This window comes from Curcuma longa, chromosome 14 (assembly GCF_044706935.1).
Source record: "Curcuma longa cultivar G26 ecotype Majalengka, Jawa Barat chromosome 14, ITB_CL_G26_1.1, whole genome shotgun sequence".
Lineage (NCBI taxonomy): Eukaryota > Viridiplantae > Streptophyta > Magnoliopsida > Zingiberales > Zingiberaceae > Curcuma > Curcuma longa.
The window spans coordinates 4933150-4950923 of record NC_133874.1 but is presented as its reverse complement, the minus strand read 5'-3'; the positions used below and the strand labels follow the sequence as shown (position 1 = coordinate 4950923).

The following is a 17774-nucleotide window of genomic DNA, read 5'->3' as shown; positions in this document are numbered from 1 at the left end:
CAAATATCACGTCCCTAATCCTCCACTATGCCATAATTGTCAAAAACAACTCATTCCCCAAGAACAACACACAGTTTGTTACGGCTAGAAATTCAATTTCGTGAGAACTGAGATTTATCAAAAATAGAAGGTCTAAAAAGAAGATAATTAAAAAATTGGCATTAAGTCCGCATAAATGCCAATTATGATTAGATAGAAGAAATTATTAATTTCGCAATTTAAAAGCTGGAATATATAAACTATTGCTTAATCATTTATTTTATTGGCTAGAAGAAATATTTTGGTCGATTTACTAAATCAGGAGTTTCCTTTGTACCTAAACTAGACACTCTACGTTACTGGATCATTAATTAATTTCCTAAAATATTCCACATCAATTAATAGGGACGAATATTCTATAAATGAGATCTAAATATACATAAATTGTACTTTAAATTTATTCCTATTAAAAGACTATAAAATTATGTTATCCGGCCAAGTAATTTATATTTACTTTTTTATGATGGATAAAGGATATTTTTAAAAATTAGTATGTGATTTTATTATTTTAAAAATAGGTTGCATGTTAGTATTTAAGAAATTTAAATACATATTCAAATACAATTGTGGAATTATGTATGTATAATTGATAAGAACATATATATATTGTTGTTTTAATTGTTTTTATAAATGAGTATTTTATCAAAATGAAAAAAGATGTTTTATTTACCATATAATTGCAATAATTTGATTCATGAATTAATTTGAGACATAATTCAGGTTACAAATAGTTAAAATGAAATCTCACATATTTTTAATTTTTTTTATTCCATTAATTAACTTTAAAAGTATATTAAAGATGCATGTAAATCGAGAAAGATAAAATAATATCCTTTTAATAAATCATACAAGAGATTTCCTATGCATAATTAAAAATTGCATATGATGATAAAATAAAATTAACTTACCAAAGTGCATTCCATTTTGACATTTAGAGATCGGTATTCGAATTCTAAGGAGGATTATTTTAAATATTAAATTTTTTATGTGGACAAGTAATATTTCGAATTTATTGGTAGATAAATTAAGAGAAAAATTATTTATCTAATATAAAAAACATATTTTTATTTTAATTATCTCTTTCATTGTTTCACTCACATTCCATCTAGACCCGACCCAAGTCAAGTTTGAATCGGATTTGACCTAGACTCGTAACTTGGTTAACAAGTCGGTTACTCATTGACCCGGTCACACGGATCTGAACCTATCTGACTGGGACCGAGTTGATTTCGATTCAAGTCCAAAAATAATAGTTGAACCATCCATTCAACAATATTTTTAAAATTTTATTTTGAGCGATAAATTTTTTTCTTCTCTATTCTTTCCCTCGTATTTCCTTTTCATCATCTTTCTTTGGATTTTTTTTTATTGAGAATCATGAACAAATAGTTTCGAATGTGAACTGTAATCATCTTGGATGGTTAAAATTAAAAGTTGATTTTTTAAAAATTATCAAACCGTGGATTTCAAATCGGGGATAGGATCTTAATTCTAGCCACCAACCTCCACCTCTCTATCTACAACGTCACCTAATTCACCGAGTCTGAGTTGGAGTTCAATACCCGAATTAGTGCCCCTCCTTTGCTTTGGACCATTATGTGAGGCTATATATAACTATTGTGTGTGAAGTCAAAGTTCTCATGCAAGAACCTTTGTGGTTGTATCTTTCACCATTGATTCGAAGGTGCTTGGGAATCGAGTTCGAATTCGTATAGTGCTCAGCTTTAAATTTGATGTTCGAGGAGTTACAATTAATAACGACGAAGGAAGGCATTGTCTTGCCTTTATCAAGATTCAATCCTTATCCACTTCATTAAGTTTACTCCATCGTAATCAACTCAACTATATCCCGAAAGCCACAGATTGCTTTACTAATTAGCGGTTTGGGCGAGGACGGAAATTGAAAGCCATAGGCAATTACAAGGATATGAATTGTTGAAATAATAAACATAAGGGGCGTATTTCGATAAAATGCCCTCAATAAATAGTTCAGTCGGCTGATTTAAATGATTAATCACATCGCGTCATTTCAATTTGTCTTTCAGTGCACCATCTAATAATTTTGGAAAAAGTTGAAAAAACCCCTCTCTTTTTTGAAAATAAGGAGCAAAAAGGAACAACAAGGGTAAACCGAAGGGAAAACAACAGCGACCGCGAGGAGCAAAATGAGACGTGGATGAATTAGAGTGGCTAAAATGTAATTGCTCTTAATTAACAAAAAGATAATGCTACGCGTCCACCGACAGAACGAGGAGGCGGAGTGGCAGTTTGGTAATTATACGGTTCGGCCAGGGGTCGTGAACTCCGTCCAGCCTGTCCTGTCCTTGATTCATGATGCCTGATGATGACCAATTGGTTGGGGGCGCAGTACTCAATTCCTGTGTGGGGACCACGATACATTCCATAATATTTATTAATCTGTAATAAAATAAATATTTTTAAAAATGATTTTTAATTTATAATAAAACTACAAAGTACAGTACGCCACCTGAAAAGGTTTTATTTTCTTTCAAAATTGACACAGAAATAAATAAATAATAAATTAGGCCGATTTTGACCGGCGCACGTGGCGGGCGTTGATTCGTAGGCACGAGCGAGCTCGCCTCGCGCCGTCACGTGGAGGGGGAGATTTTGTCGCGATTTATTTATAATTTTGTTTTTATATCTTTGAGTACGAGTGCGACTCAGAAGGTGCTCCTTTTGGTAATTTATGAAAGAGCGTACACAAAGTTGTAAAAGTTCTAAAGGACTCATCGCAATTTTATATTTTTCAAAAAGCATGTTAAATTTCAAAAATATTCTTCCCATCTTTCAACCTTGAATTAAAATAAAAAATTATTATTATTTATTTAAATAAAATAAAATTGAATCGAATTAAATCCAATAAAAATTTTAAATTATTTCATCAATAAATTTCCTATAAAAATCATTGATAAACCTTAAAAAATTTATTTTGTTAAATATGTTATTAAACTTGTGATAATCTTTTAAATTTATTCATATATATTTTTAAATATTTAATACAAAATTTAAAATATAAAAGAATATTAATAAAAAATTATAAAATTAAAGGAATGTTAATAAAAATAAAAATTACTTCGATGTTGTTTTGATTAAAACATCATCATTTTGATACTAATTTGATTAATTCATCACCACCGTATTAATTTTATCAAAATATCATCATTTTGATATTGATTTCATTAAAATATCACCATCTTGATGTTGATGTTTTAAAAGCATCACCACCTTAATATTAATGTCATCAAAACATTACCACTTAAAGGATTGTGCCGAATTTAAAAAATATAATGTGCACAAATAAGAAGACCTTGAATATGAGATGTTATGGGACGGTGAAACTAAGGAGAATATTTTGGATTGGATCCCATCAGAACTGTTTAAGATGATCAATTAATTTTGACCAAAACTTATTAATAGATATAAAGAATTTGAAATTATGAAAATTAGATAGGGAGTAGAAGAGGAGAGTGTAGAGAAAGTAGAAATAATGTGCACCTCTTTTTCTGAACCTCTTACATAAAATTATGGGTCCGTGTGATATCAGACGGGATAACGATTATCTTGCAGATAGTATTGATTTTCAACTGTGAACGTCGAAAATAATCTTCTAAAACCTATTATTTAGAAGAATACTCAAGAGATAGTGAAATAAACGATACCATTAAAAAATATTATTTAAATATCAATTAAATAAACTCAAAATGATGAAAAAAATCATAATAGAAATAAAAAAATCTTAATAAATTCAAAATCCTAAACTTTCACTCAAAATTCTAATTAAAATATAAAACATAGAAGTTATCAAAAATATCTTAATTATCAAAAATTTTGAAAATTATTAAAAATAATATAAAAATCTAACAAATCCTTCTTCATGATCATCAGTCATCTAAGTTGAAAAAATCTATCCTTGAATTTAAAGGTGGTAGCTTAGGAGAAATTAAGATCTTCTTGCATCAACTCGGCAGGTATTTGTTGTGGATAGATGCATGCTAGATATAAACTAACACGTTTGGTTACTAAAAATATGTAGCAAATGCAGACATCTCCTTTAGTTGAACATCTGATGACTGATGCATCTCAATTAGAGGTCGCAACGCACCCCCTGCGCGCACCTTGCTTTCAGAATCGGCTGAAGAAAATTGTGTCAATGTACTGGCTCTCGGTACAGCACGAACTCAAAAAGCCAATCACAGGTTGCAATGCTCCTACAAAGAGAACTTCCTTCTTTACGTCAGGGAATGAATGAATGAACAATAACACCTACGGCCTCACAATGAAAGGATCAACTGACTGAAGCATGAGAATCAATGTGCGAAGAGCTTTACATTCCACAATATATTTTTTGTTACTTTCATTCTTAAATGCCAAAGAGTATTCAAGTTGCCTACAGCAGCTCTCTGCACCTTCACATCAATATGCTGACAATCCCACTCCCCTCAGTTCCTGTGCAAGATGTCGCTCGCCAGTTTTCGAAGTTGGATCTTCTCAAAGACGATTGAGATCTTTAGGAATTGAATCAGGCATTATTGTCCTCTGCTGCTGCTCCCTTAACTCCTCTCCCTTGATGACGGCCGATTGCAACGCAGCATCCCTGCCCAAATTAAGATCCCTCCGGGTTCTTCCAAATTTTGACAGGTGACATATCAATTGAACAGCGACTCTACCCCTGCAAGAAGGCAAGTTCATCCTCATCTCAAAGTTCTCATCAACTTTCTGATCACCCTCTGTTGTCTGTCCCATCTGAGAATCCAAGGATGAAGGCTCTTTCCCATCAATTTTTCCACCAATGTGAAATTCTTAGTGTTCAAATCTTACAATACGTATCGTCAACTTCATTTATCTCATCGTCGTCGTAACTGGATTACGAAATATTTTGATTTTATTATACTTGATATTGTTGAGGTGCACATCCTCATGGTTAGAATTATCAAATAAGTCAACCCATAGTGGAGTGGAAAAAAAAATCTATTAAATAGATTTAAAATTTTAAAAATTTTAAACGAATTCAAAATTTGCGGATTATATGGACTAACCCACGATAAAAATTATTAAAAATATTTTAAATTATAAAAAATCTAATGAATTTTTCTAAAATTGATTATGCAGATGGATTAAACTTACGTTGAATTTTTTAAAATTTTACTATACAAGATATTCACTCTATGACTCTGGGCCAAAGTGACACTCACCTAAACTCATCGTAAAATAAATTGATAAATTTGGATTAGATCTCATCATTTAAAATTTTGAAATAAAAGTGAAAAGAAAGACGACTACTCATAGTTATCTCCGTTGTTGCGGGAAATAAATATAACGTGCATACCTTCGATGTTTAAGTTGTAGGTGGTAAGTAAGTCAAATTTGCACGTGGACATCTTTCCTCGACTCTCAAATTTAAAAAAAAATTAAGATTTGATGACCTTTAAAATTTTGGACTGTTAACTTTGCAACTTACCTATGCAAATCCTTAATCATTATCACATCCTGAATGCTATGCTCTTTCTCAATCAGAATCAGCTTGTTGCAATCACTGACGGTCTTCCATTAGTTTAATAATATTTGATTCGTGAGTGGGATAACATATTCGTTTTAAATAGCTTAAAATCCTAAGATATAGAAGCATGAACATGTGTATGTATATATTAACAGATTTAAAATTCTAAAAACTCAAAGAATTTAAAATTTAAACGAGCATAAATTATCAAAAAATTTCAATTATAAAAAACTTTAAACATTTTAAAAATAATAATTTATTAAAAATAATAAAAATCTAACGAATCTGAACTTGTCAATTGTTACGTTATTGAATTTTTAAAATCAATTTCCAATTACGAAGGTCCAAACTCTATTCGAGGACAGAGTGATTGAATTATATAAATCTATATAACTTGGATCAGATCTCATCATAGCTGTCTAAGACCATCAATCAACAAAATTATTGATGAATTTAAAGAATTTAAAATTTTAAAATAGGCATGAAACTAAAGAAAAAATTAGGAGAATAGATATACCGTGCAATCTTAGTTCTAAACATCCTACAACACGGAACTACTGCTCTTGATGTCGATTATGTTTACTTGGACAGAGGAAAAAAATATATAAATCAATCACGGTAATCATGGCCTTGATTACACGGTATACAAACCAGTTCCCTTAACAAGGGGCAAAAAAACAAACAACAAACAAAAAAGAAAAGAATCCCGCCGAGATAATCTAAACAATTTTACAATTCCACTGCAGAAAACAAGTTCGACGACAAAAGTAGAACTTCCTGTCCGACCTCAGTACCATGGCACTGGAAAACCGTCGACTAGAACCCAGAAAGAAAGACGAGGAAGAAGACTCCACTGTTTGGCACGGAAAAACGAACCCAAATCCGGAACAAACAACCATGCCAAGCAGCGCCTTGATCACCTAAACAACCCGCGGCAATCTCCGGTAGCTGAACAATCTGATCATTCCATCGCAGCTTCCGGTAGCAACCGCCAGACAGCGGTCAGCCACCGCAGCGAGTTTCTCCTCCGGCCATGTCGCCGAAGCACTCGCAGCGCCGGCGCCGGCGCGCAAACAGGATCCGAGAGGAAACAAACTTCGGTTCCGGCATTTAGCAAGCGGAATGGAAGAAGGCGTGTTGCTCTCGCGCGAAGCAGCAGTAACCCATGGAACAGCCACTGTAACGCCTTCAGAAAAGAAATGCTCGCAAGAGAAGACGGCCTTGGTGGCCTTTCTGGACGGAATGCCCATGCTGCTGCAGTAGTCCCTGATGCAGATATTCGATTTCTCGCCGACTGAGACGATGTGCCGGCCATCAGCCGTGAAGGACGCAGCCACATGGCTCTTAGATCTCCAGGATCCTCCTGCATGACCAAGCTCCGAGCTAAGTGAATCAGAGCAAACTAGTAAAAGAAAGAAAAGAACAGAGCAGTACTGCTTCACCTCCAAATTTCTGTACGATTTTAGATCCATCAAAAATACGAACTTTGGAGTCGAGCGATGTGATCATGACCTTGTCAGAGTCTCCAGGGCAGAACTGTTGGAAGAACAAGTTCGTCAGATTAAGACATCTACAGTATTGAATAAAGTCATATGTGTACGTACCTGCAAACCAGTTATTTGTTTGCCCCACACAGAGAGTTGTCTTTGCAGCTGCAGATTGTTACCTGAACATTCATAGAAGAGGCAGTTTCCAGAAAGAGTCCCAACAGCAAAACCCTGCTCGAGTAAAAAAGGAAATACTAAAAGAATGTTGAGAAGAAACAGTCGTAGTCTATCATCGAGCAGTACCTTTCCATCAGTTTGGTAAGATATGGCTGTTATAATGTTCCTTGTGTCAACCCAATCAACAACTATATTCTCGTCGACGCTCCAAATGCGCGCTTTTCTATCTACTGAGCCAGTGATGAAGTATGCGTCGTCGAGAGGATGGAACTGAATGCAGGTCACTGATCCATGCAAAGCAAGCACCTCTTCAGATTAAATCAGTTCATTTTAAACAGAGAGCAAGATGCCCTGTTCTGTTCTCAGGAACGTACCATAATCGTTGTGGTAGAAAAGTTTAACGCAGCTGTTGCAGCCAACTTTCCACATTCGAACAGTTTTGTCCTTGGATGTTGAAAGAAGATACTGCATCGATCGAAAAGTAGTTGTGCATGTTTGTCTTCAACCGAGGAAGAAAGTAATATGATTTTTAAGGACGACTTACGTTAGAACTAGACCATGACAGGTCCAAGATGTCGCTGGTATGCCCAAAATATTCATGCAGTGGAACTCCCTCAACGTTTCTGACCTTCCATACCCGAATGACAGAGTCTTCACCACCAGTGGCCAGGTACATCCCACACGGGCTCAACTTCATCGTCCTAATCAGACCTTTGTGAGCAGCAATTTCCTGTGTCATGCGAAATTCTGTGATCTCTGTGCTATCATGGAAGCTTACTTTCTTCACCAGTGTTTTTGGTACTTCCAAATTTCTTCTCTTTGTCGACGAGCTTGCCCACCATCTTTTCCTTCGGTTTCTGTTTCCTTTCAGAGCTTTACCAATGTGCACGCCACCTTCATCGAGCATCGTCGTTTCTGTACCTTGAGTCTTCATAGAAATGGAATGATCCTCTCCGCTGTGGACAGGGATCTCCATTTGCTGCAGTGAAACATTAGTTCCTTCTTTTGGTTCTTCCGGGCATCCTGTTTCTGTCGATAATAGTTTGTCGAAGCCTGTTTCGCGTAAGAATTTTTTACATCTTTCATGAACAGCCGACAATTCTTTTGCCAAGAACTCATTGGAAATCTTCCTCGCTTCTAACTCTGGCTTCTCGTCCAGGTTAGATGTGGATGGTTCAGAGTCCAAAGAAGACTCAAAGAAGTCGAATGAGTCGAAGAAGATGTCTTCTCTGCCATCATGAAGCTCAAAATCTCTGATGGAAACTTGATCACGAGGCGGCATTTTCAATGCTCGACCTCTCTGTTTTCTCGAGTTTGTTTTTCTTAGTCTGAAATCTGCACCGCGATGTCGAAGGACAAAGTTAGGAAATTTCTTGGAAAAAATATAGCTACCTAATCGAAAAAGAGTCAAATAATTCGATGAAGAATTTGCAGAGACAATAAAGCATTAAAAGCTCTGGATTTTCTCTCTCCCTGTTCTTCTTGTTCATGTCCCATTCAACCAAGACACCAACTCAAAATGGAAGGGGCAGAAAGATCGAAACCTCCACAAAATGGACGTCAAATATCAAAATTCTCACGCTAACTCACCTCGACGCTCATCAGATGAACTAAAAGATCTCTCTTCAAAAACTAACAAACAAATCCAACACGCAGCGAATTGAGATCCGCTACGAACGACGAGGTGCAGAGAACGGTCGACATATAGAACCTTCCATCTCAAGTCTCAACAGGAATTCTACAATCTAATCACCAAGGAAATCACGAACCTGGAGGCTGCCGAAATCACTAGACGCAGCCTATCCGTTCTAAAACGGAGCACGAAGACCCTGAGCTGATCAAGAAAACAGCAACGAGTTGATTTCCTGAGGAGGAATAAGAAGAAAAAGAAGAGCAGGTGGCGAATTTGACTTGCCTTGCCAAACCAACTGCTACTTATAAATGCGAGGGAGGGAGGTTTGCGTTGCCTCCATTATTATCAAGGCAAAGCTAACCTGGCCACCTTCTCCCGAGGCCACGCCGGCACTCTCCCTCCCTCCATTGCTTTGATTCCCAAAAGCTAAGTTGCAGTATTCTATTGCCCTCCGCTTCGCTTGCACGTACGCCTACCACGCTACGGAGCATAAACAATGGACAACCTTTTTGGCTGGAATCAAGTCAATCCTCTTTTCTCGCTCCCCAACAGCCTAGGATTCCAATTGTGTGCTTGACTCTCTGAACTTTTTCATTCATCCGATCTGCTTCTGTGATTCTGTCACAGGCCTGACCAACTCCGGTATACTGGGGACGACCGACGCAGTTAGGTGAGCTGCCTCGCATCATTGGCCATCAGAATCAGTGCCCGCGTAGGCAAGCTAGCAAGGTGCTCTTGGCTTCCATGCACCATGGGAGGAAGCTAGAGTCGGTAGGTAGGTGTCTCTATGAGCGACGTGGGCTGTCCCAGTCCAGTCCCTGTTCCTTAAATTCAGGAGAGCTACAGTTGCATTGCAGTTGGTGGTGCATGCTTGAATCTCTTGCTCTCCTTAATTTCCTGTTCTATAGAGCCTCGATCGATGGATGCCTTTGTGTGCAAGCTGTCGATCATCGTTGACTGCGCGATGTAAAATGAAATTCTAAATTTTGAAGGCTTTGTGATTTGTCAGACTTCTCGCCGGAGTTGAGAATTGAAACAAATGTAAGATAAAGTAGGGTTCCAATAGTAAGAGTCGTAAATATTTTAGAAAAATAGAGATATTAATAGAGAAGACGTGTTGTTATATATTATATGGACTTGAATTTTTTATCATGAATCGCAATTAAATGATAATATCTCCATAACGGTATGATATATATATCTTCATAACAGTATCCATTTTTTGAGACACAATGCTTTCATTTTTGGTTTCCCTCATGGATTCCAACATACCTGCTCCCTTAATGATCCCAACAGACCTCTTACTAGAGTACAGATCCCAACAGACCTGCCCCCTGAAATCCATATATATCGGTCCCTTTAACGGTCAACATTAACCCCCTAATCATTCTTTTGTGAGAGTCCCAACATTACCACATAGACCTGCTTGGTACGGATCCCACATGACACCACATAGACCTGCTTTGATACCAATGTTAGATCCGATGGAATTCACATATATCTCTAAAATGGTATGATATTGTCTACTTTGGAAATAAACCTTAATGTTTTTAATTTTGGATTCAATCCAAAATGCCTATACTAATGAGCTATCTTCGTTCTTATAACCCTAGGATCTTTTCAATATTTTCAATATTTTAATTATATTCCAATAAAATATCCTTATAGTCTAAAAATGAACCAAGTTGATAGCTAGGGACACCTACTCTTTATAAATAAAGAACTATTTCATTTGAACAAGTTGGGACATCCATAATGTCTTCCTCCTCCATTATTCTCCCTTTCTTATTTTATGGTGTTTAGCATTGAAAGACCTTATGATAGATCTCCATATTAATGTCTCGATCAATAATCGATTGTATCACTAGGATAAAATATCATTGTAAAGTAACTAAGTTTACCTTCAAGCTCACGGAAACTTCAACATAAAATCCTAATATATGAAGAAACACAATTATATGGATAAGACTCTTCAGTTTACTAGTATTATAGAAACCCAGAGGCATTTGTTTAATGCATGCATGAATCATATTAGCCTTATTAAATTGTATAAATGTGACCTCGTATCATGGTAAGAAAACACTTTCCTCTTCAGTTTTCATCCGATCTTAATTAACTAATTAAGTAGCAATAATTACCATTTGCCTCATTAAAGTCAACTGAGTTAATTGTCAAGTACAAAATTTCAACTTGCATCCCAAGTTACGATGGATAAATTTAAAACATAACTTATAACTTATGTATATTTACAGATCAATCTTTAAAATATTCATCCGGATTCAAATTCTGATCTTCATATTTATTCCTCTATTTTACTAATGCACAGCCTCTTTTTCACTTTTTAATTTTAATTTTAATTTTTTATTTTAAGGTAGCCAAGCTGCAATCCTGTTGATCCCACGTGGATCACAACTAAGCATATCTTTTAGCCCCAACAAGATGTATTAGAATATTTTCTTAATACAGGATCCATTCATTTAGTAGAATGCTAAGTAATGGAACTTTTCATGCTTAATTATCTCTAGGATGATTGATAATAATGGAACTCGACAGACAGGATGTGAGTAGTTCATGTTGGGATCGTTTGATTTTGTGTATTCATCTATAATAGATTAGTACACAATAAAGGGGGGCAGTTTGATATACGAAGTTTTTGTCAATGCAAATCTCGGGGAAGGATTTATTGTACTCAACTTTACTATATTTTGTAAAAGGCTATTTCTGAGACTCGAATCCGTGACCTCTAGATCTTACGACAACAACTTTATCATTGTGTCAATGCTCCCCTCAGCTAGCATCCTAGCATCCTTGATTTGGAATCACATAATAAATTAATTTTTACTTGGTTCGGAACTCATTGATTTCTACTCTACAGCCTAGCATCATAGCAATATCCCCACTATACTTTCTCCTTCTCGAATATCTTTCAGAGATAGAGAAATTTTTTACAATCTAATAAATACAATACTAATGAAACCACTTTACAAATAAATCTCACCTTGCTCGCTTTGTAGTTGTTTTAGATTGCCTATTGAAAAATCTGAAAATAAAATAGTACTCTCCTCCAAAATCTCTAAGAACTGACGTTTGTTGATGTTAGAAGATTCAAATTCATAGTTCTTTCGTCTTATCAAAGCCCATTAACTCGTGATCGAACTAACCGCTAAAGAGCCCAAGGCTAAAGAGAAAAAAGAAAGAGCTATGAATTTGAGTTCTTTGATACCAACAGTACAAACCAAATAGGTTAAGCAAATTGGGGTAGTTAGGTAGGGCAGAATTGTTAAGGTAGATCAACTCAGTCGAACCAATAGATCGAGCTAAGTAGATTGGACCAACGTGCTAGTTGGGAATGTTATAAAAAATAGGTGGTTCCACCTACCCAAAAACATTGTTATTTTTCCAACAAGGCAGATCGAGCAAATGAATCAAGCCAAATGGCTTAGTTGGGTTAGCCAGGATGCACAAGTTGAGCCAATTCCAACTAAGTGAATTGTTTAAGCAAGGTGGATTTGTTAGGATCTTATGAGATAAAGGGAGTGAATAGCTTCGATCGCTTCTTGATTTTATACTCATCATTTGAATGTGCAACAGAATTCTTTAATCAAAATCAACGCTACATTCACAACTCCGAAATTTACTTAGTATCTGTCTCTTTGAAGCGACTAATCCAAGAACCTAATCCTAGTGATCTCTCTCCACTAGAATCTTTTCTTTTTGGATATCTTTCAAAAGCAGAGAAACCTCTTACACCTTTATTCTTACAAGAATATAATAAAAAAAGCAAATACAAAATTGAAAATAACTTTATAATAAAATTTTACTTTGAATGCCTTCTTATTGCTTGAAATAATCTCTTGTTGGTTCAGAAATGCATCAGCAATTTGTCTCATAATCTCCAAGAATCGGCATCGCCTATTTGCCTCGAAACCCTCTTTAAAGGTTGTTCTTCGAGCTAATTTTCGTTAACTAATCGATTAACTTTACTCACCAATCAATTGTCATGTTGGACTTGACCATTTAAATATGCAGAATCACTATTTTGCTTGACAAATCGATTGGAAGTTCTCAGTTGAACTGACCAATCAATTCTGAAGCATTCTATTCGATGGCCACATTCAAGCAATCGATTGCACCAATTGATTGTTTAACACCAATCGAATGAGCCAATCAATTGATAGCCAACCTTAAACCCTAAATTTCAGATTTAGGATTTACTAGTCAATTGGTGAGCTTTGTCAATTAATTGGTCATGTAGTAATCTTAAAATTATAGGTTTAGGATTTGCCAATCGATTGCTATGTTGCGCTAATAGATTACGTTTAAGGCTTACCAATCGATTGGTCATGTAGCAAACCTGGAATTATAGATTTAAAGTTTGTCAATCAATTGCTACATCGTGCCAATAGATTACTAAACCTAATTTCAACCTTTTCAAGGTTGAATTCGCGTTTTGTTTGGTATCTGATTGACCTTAATTTACTAGGACTTTTTCTGTCTAGCATTTGATCAATCGTGACTTGTTGGGACTTTCTGTTACTTGACATTCGAACAACCTTGACCATCGGGACTTCATTCTCACCATGTGTCTGATCCTCCATGATCCACTTAGACTTTCTCGATCACCAAGTATCTGGTCAACCGTGACCCACTTAGATTTATCTTACTAACTTTATATTAGATTTTCAATTACCAAATGTTTGATCAATTTTGACTCGCTTGAACTTTTCGTCTTATACCAAGTATTCGATTAACTGTGACCCATTTGGACTTCTCCACCGTTAAGTATCCAGTCAAACTTGACCTATTTGATTTTTTTTTACAGTCAAATATCTAGTCAACCTTAACCTACTTAACTTCTAACTAACATATCGATCAAACATCGAAATCTAACTCGAATCAAACCGAATTTAATTAACCTAGTCAACCTTGATATGAGATCGATTGCACCAACATGATTGGTTGGATTAATTAGTTGATCGAATCAAGCAAATCAATCAAATAAGGTGGACCCACCTTCTTTGGGTTAGTCAATCAAGCAATGCAAGTTGGTTGAGCAATAACGAGCTAGTTGGGTTAGTTGACTTACGCTTGTTAAGTTGGCGAATAGGTTGAGCTAGACAAGTCTCGGCCGAGCTAATGGGGGTTAAATAGTTGGGTGAATCGAACTGCTTGGGCATGATATTGATCTGAAAAACAACTAGTTAAATTGACAGTAAACAAATTATATCATTTGCATTTGCATTGCAGGAATTAAGCTAAGGAAATCCATGACTGTTTTCTCTTCTTTAATGGATTGAGTGCGAAACAAATCGAGAGTCGGTGGGAGTCGATGATATAATAAATCTGACGCGACCAGGGAAATTTTCCACGCGCAGGGATATAGATACACTATAGAGGAGGATCATGTCTGCACATGCTAATTAACTACACAATTATTAGAATTATTATATGCTATTTGGATTTGATGAGTTAGTTAGGAGCAGAAATGCTTTAGTTGCTGCCAATCATGCACGCCGTACCCTACCATACCATAAACAATTGCTAGTATCAAATATTTTATCATTTGTTATGTATATATAATATAATATAATATACATGTTCGATATATTTTATTTTTTATTATAATTTATCCGAACATCAAATTTCATTCGATTCTTAGAAGGAGCAATAAATGTATCCTTCGATTGAAATGATTTAGTCGGCTAACGAATGAATGGGCTGATCGAAAGGTAAACATCGGACTAACTTCCTGCGGGCCGGGCCAGGCCAGGCCGAACGGCCTGCCAAATGAGATGTGGTTAAGGGAAAAAACTTTCGAGATACTATTTTTGAAGAGATTTGTATTGCCTTCAGGGCATAGTTGAGTTGGTTACGATCAGGGACAGAGCCAGAATTTTTACCGAGGGGGAGTCATTTTTTAACATCGCATTGTCACACTAATAAACAAGCATGAGACCATTCAAAGGCAACGCAGAAAGTAAGCCTATGTTAGACAAAGTTTCTTTAAAACAAATTCATCTCCTCTCCGATAGTGAATAGAGATTTGCACAGATATTTATTTTCCAAGATACAACGGTTTATTAGCGAATTAAACAATACTCAATATCTATCCTTGGGAGAGCAAAGGAAGAGGTGTCAAATAGAAAATAGGGCTGCTAGGTAGGGAAGTGAAAAACATCGACAAACTCTCATGTTCCTTTCACTACGATAGTTTTGAATAACTTTCCATATTCATATTACAAACTCAAGATTTTTTTTAGTGATGATTACCATGATGATATTGATATTAATGAAAGTGATAATATTGCTGACGACCTCAATTTTGATACAAAGTTGCTAAATATGATGAACATGTTAAATATGGATACGTCGTCGAGTATATACTAATTTTATATTAATATCATCTTTCGATTCGCATTAGCATGAACAATGTCTCCTTGCACAATATAGACTCTACTCTTCTCTTTCTGTATTCTGTCATGGTCTGAGTCTCCTTTTATATGTTTGAAATCTTGACAGTTATTAATGGTTACTTCAACTATTTACTGTCACTTGACTAATGATAAATGTCTAAGCTGTTACACATTTGTCAATAAAATTTGACTATTTTATATTAATCATTAATGTAGACACTTAAGATAAATATAAAATCATCCAAGTCAAAGTTGATCGATTTGAATCATCCGTTAAAGATCTGATCCATTCAAATTAAAGAGGGAGTAGATCAAGACCATAGATTAAGATTTCAAGCCTTTGATCTAGCCTTGAATTCAATCCAACTGTTGATCTAGATCCGGATTAATGCTGGCCGTTGATGTAGATCTAGTTGGACTTTGATTCAGATCTGATTTGATGAGACGGCTGAGATTTAATTGAGAATGCAAAGTGTTGTTTCATGAGATCGCGATTTGAAGGAGATCAAGAACAGAGGAAGGGAAGGCGGAGCAGAGGCGCGACTTCATCTCTTTCTCCGATGATCGCCTTCGTCGGAATTCATGGCATTAGGGTTCAGGGGATTCCCTTCCCTATACATCTACATCCTCCACCATTACACTGAGCTCCGGCCAGCTTCAGCTCCATTCCATCTTCATTTCTTCCATCGACGCAGAAGAGGAGCTTCTCCTTCGATCATCGCCGGAGCTCCACCATCGTCTTCCACCTCCGCACACCACTGTAATTAGGTAAAGGGAATTCTCTTCCTAATTACCGATCCATCTTCCATTCTATCCCGCGATGCTATCATCCGAGGCTCCACCTTCATCTGTCGATCGCCGACCACACCTCATCTGTCGAGAATTCTTCATCAATCGGAGTTTGAGGCTTCCCTGCATTGGAAAGCAACTCAGGGGGCAAGGGGGGCGCCCACCCCCAGGCGCCCCCCTGTAGCTCCGCCCCTGGTTACGACGTAGTAGAGTTGTAGAAGAGGGCAAGAGTTCGAATCTTGGTGAAGCCAAGCAATACTCTTCTGCACCGTGACCGACTGCAGTTTCTCGACCTACAGTTGGTCGTGAGGTCGACCGTTCCGCAAAGATGACCTTTTTGCAGAAAAAGAAGAGGTTTGTTTTGAGACGAGATCATCCATCTCAACCCAAATGTTTTTTTTTATAATTTAGATGTTCGGATTTCACTTGATTAATCTTTAGGATAGATGATTTTTTCCTTTGATTTATCTATCTGATAAATTTAAAATACAGTTTATACACATTCCGTTGATGTTCAAAATCATTCATATTGACATTCGAATTTTAATCCTTTTATTTATTTTTTGAGTACTTTATCGCTACGTCGCATTAATAGAGACGACAATAATAAATTCGATAAGACATATTGGATGCCAATTTTTTTCAATAAAAAGTAAAGTTTGCCACCCAACAATTCCACACGATTGATTTTACAATTATCTGTGAGGAAGTAAATTAAAACATTATAGTTATTCACTACGAGGGAGGATATTATCTCGATTTTGTCGAGATTCGACTCTTACCCATTTCAACAAATCTACCTCATAATAATTAATTCAATTATTTTCCAAGAGCAAAGTGGATGCCACTCAATCCAAAATGGTTAAGTTTTCTCAATACTTGGTTCGATATGGAAGAAGACTAAACTCTTTGGTTAAATAATAAAATAATTACAATATCTATTTTGATACTTCATCCATGCTTTATTTTTAAACCTTTTTTTTTCATTCATTCAATCTACGATCAGGATTTAATCTTAATTTTAAAATTCAACGTGCATATTCCCGTCACAACATTTGTGACGGGAATTCTATTGTGACAAGTAGTTTTTTTTTTTATTTTTAAACCTTTTTTTGTGCGGGTAGTTTGACATAATGATTACCATATACATATAACTTTTAGATATTAATATTTATTACATATGTGATGAATTTATGATATAGTACATGAATTATTTAAGGCGGGCACGATGCGCAAATAAATTGTACTACGGAATACTCATGTAATAAAGGTTTGATTTTCACGTTAGTTATTATCGCAACACTCGTAATCATGATGAAATCAGGATATCCTTTGTGATCAACTGTAATTTCTCGATTTATTTTTTTATAAATGATCGTCGGACCGATCGTGTGAAGACCGCTAAGGTGACAGATTTCATCTTTTACCGAAGAAAATTAATAGTGTTGAACTATCTAGCCATACACATCTAAGCTTCTCAAATTTATTTTAATATTAATGAAAATGAATATTTTAATAAAAAATAAATGATTTATACGGATTTAATAAATTACATGTTATAATAAATTATTATGGTTATATTATTTTCTAACAAACTCCAAAATTTTAAAAAATTATTATATGTATATATTTTTTAACATATAGAATTTTTTACACAATAATAAAAATAAGAGGTGTCTTATATTAATAGTCGCGTTTAATGCTGCGGTATAATT

General features: G+C 35.5%; 1 protein-coding gene across 1 annotated transcript; it reads right to left on the bottom strand.

Moving 5' to 3' along the window:
* Positions 1-6480: 6480 nt before the first annotated feature.
* On the bottom strand, positions 6481-9034 carry LOC141844704 (uncharacterized). The gene is made up of 7 exons (XM_074732703.1): positions 8994-9034; positions 7769-8559; positions 7599-7689; positions 7351-7508; positions 7165-7278; positions 7003-7096; positions 6481-6920 (listed from the first exon to the last, which is right to left on the bottom strand). The coding sequence occupies exons 2-7, from the start codon at positions 8504-8506 to the stop codon at positions 6481-6483; spliced, it is 1635 nt and encodes a 544-aa protein (XP_074588804.1). The 5' UTR covers positions 8507-8559; positions 8994-9034.
* Positions 9035-17774: the final 8740 nt, after the last annotated feature.

Bases quoted from the DNA above. Each gene is read 5' to 3' on its own strand.
- LOC141844704 (XM_074732703.1), bottom strand. From the start codon at position 8,506: ATGCCGCCTCGTGATCAAGTTTCCATCAGAGATTTTGAGCTTCATGAT. The intron at 7,690-7,768 runs GTAAGTCGTCCT...CGATCGATGCAG, and splicing joins TGTCATGGTCTAGTTCTAAC to TATCTTCTTTCAACATCCAA. The intron at 7,279-7,350 runs GTACTGCTCGAT...TTACTCGAGCAG, and splicing joins CTTACCAAACTGATGGAAAG to GGTTTTGCTGTTGGGACTCT.